The following is an 11,138-nucleotide window of genomic DNA, read 5'->3' as shown; positions in this document are numbered from 1 at the left end:
ATTTCAGCTTTTATTTCTTTCATCACATTCCCAGTGGGTCAGAAGTTTACATACACTCAATTAGTATTTGGTAGCATTGCCTTTAAATTGTTTAACTTGGGTCAAACTTTTCGGGTAGCCTTCCCAAGCTTCCCATAATAAGTTGGGTGAATTTTGGCCCATTCCTCCTGACAGAGCTTGTGTAACTGAGTCAGGTTTGTAGGCCTCCTTGCTCGCACACGCTTTTTCAGTTCTGCCCACACATTTTCTATAGGATAGAAGTCAGGGCTTTGTGATGGCCACTCCAATACCTTGACTTTGTTGTCCTTAAGCCATTTTGCCACAACATTGGAAGTATGCTTGGGGTCATTGTCCAGTTGGAAGACCCATTTCCGACCAAGCTTTAACTTCCTGACTGACGTCTTGAGATGTTGCTTCAATATATCCACATAATTTTCCTTCCTCATGATGCCATCTATTTTGTGAAGTGCACCAGTCCCTCCTGCAGCCAAGCACCCCCACAGCATGATGCTTCCACCCCCATGCTTCACGGTTGGGATGGTGTCCTTCGGCTTGCAAGTATCCCCCTTTTTCTTCCAAACATAACGATGGTCATTATGGCCAAACAGTTCTATTTTTGTTTCATCAGACCAGAGGACATTTCTCCAAAAAGTACGATCTTTGTCCCCATGTGCAGTTGCAAACCGTAGTCTGGCTTTTTTATGGCGGTTTTGGAACAGTGGCTTCTTCCTTGCAGAGCGGCCTTTCAGGTTATGTTGATATAGGACTAGTTTTACTGTGGATATAGATACTTTTGTACCTGTTTCCTCCAGCATCTTCACAAGGTCCATTGCTGTTGTTCTGGGATTGATTTGCACTTTTCGCACCAAAGTACGTTCATCTCTAGGAGACAGAACGCGTCTCCTTCCTGAGTGGTATGACGGCTGCGTGGTCCCATGGTGTTTATACTTGCGTACTATTGTTTGTACAGATGAACGTGGTACCTTCAGGCGTTTGGAAATTGCTCCCAAGGATGTACCAGACTTGTGGAAGTTTACAAAAAATTTTCGGAGGTCTTGGCTGGTTTCTTTTCATTTTCCCATGATGTCAAGCAAAGTGGCACTGAGTTTGAAGGTAGGCCTTGAAATACATCCACAGGTACACCTCCAATTGACTCATGTCAAATAGCCTATCAGAAGCTTCTAAAGCCATGACATCATTTTCTGGAATTTTCCAAGCTGTTTAAAGGCACAGTCAATTTAGTGTATGTAAACGTATGACCCACTGAAATTGTGGTACAGTGAATTATAAGTGAAATAATCTGTCTGTAAATAATTCTTGGAAAAATTACTTGTGTAATGCACAAAGTAGATGTCCTAACCGACTTGCCAAAACTATAGTTTGTTAACAAGAAATTTGTGGAGTGGTTGAAAAACAAGTTTTAATGACTCCAAACTAAGTGTATGTAATTTTCCGACTTCAACTGTAGATACAGTGGCTTGCGAAAGTATTCACCCCCTTGGCATTTTTCCTATTTTGTTGCCTTACAACCTGGAATTTAAATTGATTTTTGGGGGGGTTGTATCATTTGATTTACACAACATGCCTACCACTTTGAAGATGCAATTTTTTTGTTGTTGTGTGAAACAAATAAGAAATAAGACAAAAAAAGAGAAAACTTGAGCGTATATAACTATTCACCCCCCCCAATTAAAGCTGCAAGTCTCTTGGGATATGTCTCTGTAAGCTTGGCACATCTAGCCACTGGGATTTTTGCCCATTCTTCAAGGCAAAGCTGCTCCAGCTCCTTCAAGTTGGATGGGTTCCGCTGGTGTACAGCAATCTTTAAGTCATACCACAGATTCTCAATTGGATTGAGGTCTGGGCTTTGACTAGGCCATTCCAAGACATTTAAATGTTTCCCCTTAAACCACTCGGGTGTTGCTTTAGCAGTATAATTAGGGTCATTGTCCTGCTGGAAGGTGAACCTCCGTCCCAGTCTCAAATCTCTGGAAGTCTGAAACAGGTTTCCCTCAAGAATTTCCCTGTATTTAGTGCCATCCATCATTCTTTCATTTCTGACCAGTTTCCCAGTCCCTGCTGATGAAAAACATGGTGTTCTTGGGGTGATGAGAGGTGTTGGGTTTGCGCCAGACATAGCGTTTTCCTTGATGGCCAAAAAGCTCAATTTTAGTCTCATCTGACCAGAGTACCTTCTTCCATATGTTTGGGGAGTCTCCCACATGCCTTTTGGCGAACACCAAACGTGTGTATACTAATACTTATACTTTCTGGCCACTCTTCCGTAAAGCCCAGCTCTGTGGAGTGTACGGCTTAAAGTGGTCCTATGGACAGATACTCCAATCCCTGCTGTGGAGCTTTGCAGCTCCTTCAGGGTTATCTTTGGTCTCTTTGTTGCCTCTCTGATTAATGCCCTCCTTGCCTGGTCCGTGAGTTTTGGTGGGCGGCTCGCTCTTGGCAGGTTTGTTGTGGTGCCATATTCTTTCCATTTTTTAATAATGGATTTAATGGTGCTCCGTGGGATCTTCAAAGTTTCTGATATTTTTTTATAACCCAACCGTGATCTGTACTTCTCCACAACTTTGTCCCTGACCTGTTTGGAGAGCTCCTTGGTCTTCATGGTGCCGGTTACTTGGTGGTGCCCCTTGCTTAGTGGTGTTGCAGACTCTGGGGGCTTTCAGAACAGGTGTATATATACTGAGATCATGTGACACTTAGATTGCACACAGGTGGAATTTATTTAACTAATTATGTGACTTCTGAAGGTAATTGGTTGCACCAGATCTTATTTAGGGGCTTCATAGCAAAGGGGGTGAATACATATGCACGCACCACTTTTCCGTTATTAATTTTATTGAAACAAGGTATTTTTTTCATTCCACTTTTTTTCATTCAATCCAAATAAAAATCCATTTAAATTACAGGTTGTAATGCAACAAAGTAGCAAAAACGCCAAGGGGGATGAATACTTTTGCAAGGCACGATAGATAAGATAGATAAGATAGATAAGATAGATAGATAGATAGATAGAGCAAGAGAGCGAGAGAGCGAGAGAGCAAGAGAGAGAGACTAAGACCAAGGGCAATAGTCAATTCACTGTCACTTACCTTTGTGTCTTTTTGAACCGTCCATGTTTGAGAAGAGAATATGATGTGAGTCAGCCCAGTACAGTCTTTTTGCTGTGTAGTCGATGGTGAGAGCTGCAGGGCTGAAAATGTCTGTATCGCTGATCACCGTCCGGCTGCTGCCGTCCAAACCTATCCTCCCAATATGGGGATACTCTCCACTGTCGATCCAGAACACATAACTACAGAGGAATTAAACAGTTTTCAGCTAGATACCGTAGGCTACACTTACCCTCAAATGGGCTATGTGAATTGTGGTTGTCTCATTTAGCTCTCTTTAGGTTCATGGACTAACTGTAAGTCGCTCTGGACAAGAGTGTCTGCTAAATGACAAAAATCATGTAAATGTTCCTGTGTTTACTTCCCGTTATGGAGTAGCTTACATGAGATATCAAATTCAACATCAAAATGAGTATTAGACTTGAGAGCCTGAGCAGAAAGTTGGCTGCCTCAGAAACAAAACAGCATAGTTAGTTACACAGTAATATACTGATTAGCTGGTATTTATTTTGACAGTCTGTTGTACTGTGACTGGTCTCTCTCAACAGACATAGCTAACACTCATTCTGGATTAATTCTCTCCAGATTATACTGTGACAGATTTAGCACGTAGCATTATGTAGAGCGAGATGGAGAAGATGTAGAGTTGTACATGCCCAGTGTCTGCCTCCAGAGCCAGGTCAGTAGGGTTGTCCAGACCAGTGCTGACCAATACCACAGGATAGAGGCCGTTAGCCTTGGACACCTCCAGACTCTTCTTCCCTATGTCACACCAGTACAGGTTCTTTCCTATCCAGTCCACGGCTAGAGCACTGGGGGTAGACGTCCTGTGGATTACCTGTGGGTTAGAGGAGAGGAAACAGGTAGGACCTTTTCATCTCAATATCAAATCATTTCTGGGTAACAATTAAGTACCTTACTGTGATTGTTTTCAATTAAATTTGTCAAAAAGAAACAAAAATAGCTTCTTAGCAAAGAGCAATTTCTCAAGCAAGAATTTTGCTAGGACTGTTTGGGAGTGGTCTGAGTTGGGAGGGGAAAACTGAAAATGAGCTTTTATTGGCAGTCTGGAAATCTCCATGCCACCAAAACAGGCTGAAATTTCAGGCAGTCTTTTTAAACAGCTCTTACACTAAAAATACAATATTATAATTTTCACAGTATTATTCCAACCTCATAGTGTGGAAGTACATATAAAAACACAGGAAAGGCATGTTTTTGCCTGCACTGGGCCTTTAAAGCAACCTAAGATGATTCAGAAAACCCCTGTAACCTGTTTTGTGGAGCCCTCATAATCTACTCCAGACAGTTGGGTTCAGTTACCCCAGGGTTAACAATTGATTGTGTGAATGGCGGGTGAGCTAGCCCTGGGGTATTGTTAACCACAAATTAAGAAGATACCATGTGAAAAGCCCTTACGATTCATAACAGCCTTTTATGGGTCTGCACTGCAACAGTTCTAACATCACCTTCATTAGAGTGATTACATTGGTCTAATACTACAGAAATGGTCTCTGCTCTGAAGAGTTTTGGCAGCAGTGAGCTAAAATTCAAATCAAAACGGGAGTGATCCTGGGTACAATAAAGCTATAATGAATCATTATCCCTGTATTAATGATAACGAGCCAAGGGGAGCGCCCTCAGGTACTCAGGTTCTGTTGGCACTCTAACTTCACCCAGACTCTGACCCTGGCCTTTGGAAAGCTAAATGGGGAGCCATGACAGGAGACCAGCCATGTTCAAGGAAACACATACAAGCACACTGATACTGTATCATTGACATTGAGATACTGAGTCAGATCTTCCTCTGTGTGCCAATGTAATTGATTTAGGAGTGCAAAATTGCCCCCCCAAAAAGAAAGCACATTGAGTACTGTACTGTATCTATGGTGCATAGCATGATCATACCAGGATCCAGTAACACTTTATTTGAACTGTACGTCATAACAGCGTGATGATATTGTCATGAATATGACAAAAAACTAAAATGTCATAAAATACAGCTGAACCTAAACCAACAACCATTGTTCTGTGCCGAACACCATAAACTAATACTCAAGTAAGCCATAAACTACATAATGCTGTGAATTATAAACAGGGGGTTTAGGTCCAAAACAATGAAGTATTTCCGAGGTATAATGAAAACAAAGATTTACGAAGAAGCTGTCTAAGGAATTATCCACACATTCACATTCTATATTGTACATTTTATGACATAATGGAATGCATTAAAATCTCATTATGCATTAGGCGCTACATGACCATAATCCCTCATATAGAATAAATGCCATTGTTTTATGTGCCTCGGCTCAACCTTCAGCCAGGGAACACTGTCCATTTTAGTCACATTTAAACCGCTACAAAGTCAGGATGTTTAATTATAGATTTATAAAGCACCTATAAACCTTCTCAACCTCTCATCTCTGGCAGTATAATCTTTCCCGGTGGTGGGGGTTGGGGGGGAGAAGAGAGAGAGAGAGAGGGGGCCTGTACATTAACCAATAGAACACTATCTCACCACACACCTTCCTCAGGCTAATGTATAACACGTTTGGGGTAAATTTGAATTGAAGACACTCAATTCAGGAAGTGATTAGAATAAATTACAAATGCAACAACTTTTGAAATAAATAGCTTCTCCTCTTCTGTTTTTTGAGAAGTCATTGAAAATGGATGCCCTTTTTTCAATTATTGAATTGGAATTTCTGTTTACTTCCTGAATTGACTAACTAAACACTGCTGTATAAGCTGCTACTCCACTGTACCTTCAGGTCGCTCCCATTCAGTCGCATTCTGTTTATCCTCCGTTGGGTTAGGGCAGGAGAGCTCGAGTCAATCCAATAAATCAACTCCTTCCTATAGTCAAAGTCCACTGCTATAATGTTACTAAGGCCCTGTGGGACACAATCATCAGGTACATGTTGTATTGTTATTACAAAAAAATACCTCATAACATATTGAGCAATTGCTTTGTATTATTGGTTGGGGAGATACACAGGCCATATAAGGATATGCTCAAATGTACTCAAGTGAGAGGATCAATAAAATGATTCTGTGCATAAGAAACCTTCTCCATGCTTAAATATTGAGCTGGTTCAAAAAAGGTGTGTCTTACCTGTTTTAGAGGAATATAATTGGATCCATCAGTGCTTATTTTCCTGATGTCATGATGGTCGGCCAGAATCAGGAAGGGCTCTTCAGCTGAAGAAAATACAAGAAAAAAAATACAGCAATTATAATACACGATGACTACAATGACTAATAATCTAGTCAGAAAATATAGTCTGAAAGTGATGGTCCTAAAGAGTCACATATGATTATTCACAAGTCATTACATTCAATGCATCGTCTCATTATCCTACTGCTGTCAGGTACAGTAACGTTACAGTCAGAGTCTCTGGAGGTGTCAGTCTTATACAAACACTGATTTCCTCCCTAGCTCCAATCCCTAGTATATATCACTGTCACAGGCTGTTACTTGACTGGGCTCACTATAGGTACATTCCCATAGAGATAGAACATGTAGTTTTACTTTATACATATTCTAGTGTTCTCTTTTAACCAATCAGGATCCTCGTTCTGACGGCAAGGTAATTCTCCTGTGATTTACGGAAGCCTGATTTAAAAAATCAAGCGGAAGGTGGGTGACAGAGGAGCAGACACACGGGCAGATGGGTAAGAAGGAAGAGAGAGAAGATGGAGAGAAGGAAAGGGTGAAAGAAGCTAAGATGGAAGTGGAGGTGGAGAGAGGGGTACCTCAAGCAGCAGAGGCACAGATACAAGGACAGATGGGTAGGGAGAGAGAGAGAGAGAGAGAGAGAGAGAGAGAGAGAGAGAGAGAGAGAGAGAGAGAGAGAGACTTTTTTTGACTTTTTGTCTTTCTTTAATGGTACATCCTCATCTAATTAAAACCTCACCCCACCCCCCACCCCTTAAAATAAAGTACACAGATTACCAATATCCCCTGTACTGCATACTCACCTTTTCCTCTACCCCATGTTACAAAAACAACACCACACATCACAATAACCCAAACCTCACCAACTCTACAACCGTATATCCAGACCATCTTCCTCAGCTATACAGACAGCCCCCCCAACACACCATATTTCTTGAAACAACTCCACACTTTTTATCATTTTATAAAACTCAAATTCCACCCTAAGGCGCGCAGAGACCATCCCATTAAATAATAGTAAAGGGTCTGTTATCCCCCCACCTTTGACCCTGTTCCTCCTTGTTAGCCAAATAGCTAACTTTGACTGAGCAAACAGAAAATTCAACAACACACATTTTTCCTTTTCCTTATTTGAATACCTGTACCCCATTATAAACATCCCGACAGTAAAACCCACCCCCAACCTCTCACACAGACATTCCAACTGAGACATTAAAGGCATTAACCTGGCGCACACAGAAAACACATGAATCACAGTTTCACTCATGACACAGAAAGGACACCCCTGTCTGACTCCCGGTTCAACCCGTGCTAACCAGCTGTTAGTGGCCAGGGCTCCATGTAAAACCCTCCACTGGAGGTCCCCTGACCTCTTTGGTACTGGGAGTTTGTAGAGCCCCTCCATCTAAAACCAACCATACTCTCCGCTCCACATGCCCCTGCCACTGATGTGCCTTCACTCCTGTTAGGCTCCTAATGTTCCTTACCTTAATGCAGAGGTTGTAGAGGGCTTTACCTCCCACCCCCTCAAACTCGCCCAGGCTCGGAGTGTTAAAATCTAACAAGTCCTCCAGACCCCCTTGCCAGTCCCCAGTCTCTGCCGTCACGTGCAGTGGCGGAAACATTGGTGGCCCCTCCCCCTTTGGCTGCTCAAACACCCCCTTACCGGCTCGGACAGTGCCTCCTGGACTTCCCCAGGAATCTCTCCAGCAGCCTAAGAGACGTTAGTCCTGTTTGTTTTGCTAGGACTTCTGGGGTTTTCCATCCATCCTCTCCCAGCAGTCGCAGGTCACCCAGCCTTAGTAATCCCGCTGCCATCAGTCGCCTCTTCAGGGTGGCTGACTGAACCGATCTCAAAAGGATGACTGGGTTGTGGAAGATAGGCTCCTCCCACACCCACAGCCCAGGCTCCACACCCCCTTTTCGTGTGGGCCTTAGTAGCTGCCAGGCCCTCAGCACCGCAGAGTAAAAATCAGAGAGTCCTGCTGTACTCAGCCCCTCCAGCCTCATGAGGAATAGCTGCCGGTCCAACCCTAATCCGCCAGCTCTCCTCAGCAGCGCGCATGCTGGCTCCCTCCATCCGACATCAGTACTCTGTGCCGCCTTTAGTCGGAATGCAGCCACCCTGCTCTCCAGTTCCACCAGGCCCTGTCCTCCTTCATTTACGGACATATACAACACTGCCGCCCTCAGCCAGTGATGGCCCGACCAGAAGAAATCCACCAGCTTGTGTTGCAGGTCTGCGAGCAGCCCGGCGGGGGGGTTGAGGACAGCCAGTTTATGCCACAGGGAAGATGCCACCAGGTTGTTGATTATCAGCACCCTCCCTCTATATGACACTTGGGACAGGAGCCACCTCCACCTGGCCAGTCTTGACACCACTGCCTGTGACAGCCCCTCCCAGTTCTTCCTGACCCACCTCTCCGAGCCCAGGTACACCCCCAATATTTTAAGCCCTTCACAACCCCACTGCAACCCCCCTGGAAGCAGAGGAGGGGCCCTATCCCCCCATGCTCCACATAACAGAGCTTTGCTCTTTCCCCAGTTTACCTTAGCTGACGAAGCTCCCTCGTACACCTTCAGACTATTCTCCAGTGCCTGCATATCCTGACCATCCCTGACCATCACAGAAACGTCATCTGCATACGCTGACACTGCTATGCCTGTCCAGCACACTCCCTTCAGTCTCCTGCGTAGCAGGCCCAAAAAAGGTTCAATGGCTAGTGTATATAACTGCCCTGATAGAGGGCATCCTTGTCTAATGCCCCGCCTCACCCAGACTGGCCTACTGAGCCCCCCTCCCACCTTAACCATACATGATGCCCCAGCATACAACATCTTCACATAGGCCAAAAACCTTTCCCCAAACCCAAACATCACATTAAACAGATACTCATGGTCCACTCTATCAAAGGCCTTCTCTTGATCTAAAGAGACCAGACCAAAGTTCACATTAGAACTTCGCGACAAGTCCAACATGTCCCTGATTAAGAACAAGTTGTCCGTGATTAAGCGTCCTGGTATGCAATATGTCTGGTCCTTGTGTACTATAGAGTCCAGATGGGACTTTAGTCTGTTAGCGAGGACCTTGGCAAATATCTTGTAGTCCGCACAGAGCAATGCCACAGGCCTCCAGTTCTTAAGTTCACACAAGTCCCCTTTTTTTGGGCAGGAGAGTCAGAGCCGCCCGACGGCAGCTCATCGGCAACTCTCTCCTACCCCGACGCATTCACGCAACACGCGAAAGAAGTCCAGTCCAATTATTCCCCAGAATTTTTTATAAAAACTCCACTGGGAGTCCATCGACCCCCCGGTGCACGGCCGGGACATCTGGGTTACGGCCTCTGCCAGTTCATGGGACAACAGGGGAATGTCCATTTCATCCCTTTGTACCAGAGAGAGCTTAGGGAGTTCGGCAAACAAAACCTGAGCACACATAGGATCACACAGTTCTGCCTTATACAATTCAGTATAAAACTCCACAGTCCGCTCCCGCATCTCCCCCACCACAGAGGTCACCCGCCCATCCGAAAGCCGTAGACAATGCATACCCTTGGCTTCACCGCTCTGTCTTTCCAAACCAAAGAAGAAGGAGCTGGGAGCATCCATCTCCTTGAGCATGGAGAACCTAGCTCTTACAAGTGCTCCCTTTGCTTTAACCTGGAAAAAACTGCCCAGGTCCCTACGTAGTTCAGCTAGATTAACCTGGAGGCCTACATTGCCTTTCCCCACCAGCTCTACCTCCATCTCACTAATACTACGTTCGAGTTCCCCCAATACTCTCCTAGCCTCTGAGGATGACAGAGCTGTATACTGTTGGCAGAAAAGCCGAATTTGGACTTTTCCCACATCCCACCATTGACTCAGAGACTCATACTCCTCTCTTCGCTGCCCCCCACCTTTCCCAAAAGTCTGGAAACCTGAGCAAAAAGTGGCATCTTGTAAGAGCTTTACATTAAACTTCCAATAGGATGCCTGCCGAGGCCCTGGTGAAATAGACAGCCGAGCCATGGTTATGTGATGATCCGAAAAACCCACCGGGAGAATGGTAGCGCCCAACAACCTATTGCTCTGATTCCTGGACATGTACAATCGATCAAGCCGGGCTGCACTCATCCTAGCCCCAAAGACCTTCACCCATGTATACTGTCTTATGTTGGGATGTCTAGTTCTCCAAACATCAACTAGGTCAAATTGATTAATAATGTCCCTTAACACCCCCACTGAGCCTGAATGAGGCTCCTCCCCATTTCTGTCTTTCGTAAAATCCATCGTACAGTTCCAGTCCCCGCCGACCACCAGCGTCTCCTCAGGCGCTACCTGTGAGAGTTCCTTTCTAAGACACCCAAATAGAAGCCCCCTCTCTCTCCCTGTGTTGGGCGCATACACATTTATAAAGACAAAACCCCTGTTGTTAATTTCTGCCTTTACTACAAGCAGTCTACCTGTACACACCTCTTTTGAGGAGCAAATTTTTACAGACAGACCCGGTACAAAAAGGACTGCCACCCCTGCACTAACATTTGTTCCATGGCTCAGCACACTTGCCCCTTTCCACCAGAGCCCCCCAATCAACTTCATTCACCACATCGCTATGCCGTCTCCTGCAGAAACAACACTTGTACTTTTTTTTTGTTTTACATATTCACCCAACACACTCCTCTTTCCCGCATCTCTGGCGCCATTAATATTAAGCGAGCCTACCCAAAGAGTCTCCATAAGAAGTGGGAGAAAAGCCAGCAAAGAAAGAGACCAATAGCAAAGCTCAAAAAGCTCCAGTGCCAGAAAGAAAACGTTCATCTAGACAGTGTCTGAAGGTAGACCTTTACGCACAG

At 44.7% G+C, this 11,138-nt stretch overlaps 1 protein-coding gene across 1 annotated transcript in view; it reads right to left on the bottom strand.

Moving 5' to 3' along the window:
* Nucleotides 1-3,107: 3,107 nt before the first annotated feature.
* Nucleotides 3,108-11,138, bottom strand: part of LOC123490645 (low-density lipoprotein receptor-related protein 1B-like) — a gene marked incomplete at its 3' end in the record, with an annotated part of 20,079 nt that continues 12,048 nt past the window's right edge. Inside the window, exons 9-12 of the mRNA XM_045220551.1 lie at nucleotides 6,241-6,326; nucleotides 5,891-6,019; nucleotides 3,782-3,963; nucleotides 3,108-3,307 (exon numbers count right to left, since the gene is read on the bottom strand). Coding sequence (XP_045076486.1) covers nucleotides 3,108-3,307; nucleotides 3,782-3,963; nucleotides 5,891-6,019; nucleotides 6,241-6,326 — 597 coding nt within the window. The remainder of the gene's footprint in view (nucleotides 3,308-3,781; nucleotides 3,964-5,890; nucleotides 6,020-6,240; nucleotides 6,327-11,138) is intronic.

This window comes from Coregonus clupeaformis, unplaced genomic scaffold, assembly GCF_020615455.1.
Source record: "Coregonus clupeaformis isolate EN_2021a unplaced genomic scaffold, ASM2061545v1 scaf4266, whole genome shotgun sequence".
NCBI classification, from domain to species: domain Eukaryota; kingdom Metazoa; phylum Chordata; class Actinopteri; order Salmoniformes; family Salmonidae; genus Coregonus; species Coregonus clupeaformis.
Note: the sequence above shows the minus strand (reverse complement) of the source record. Positions and strands in the feature narration are given on the sequence as shown.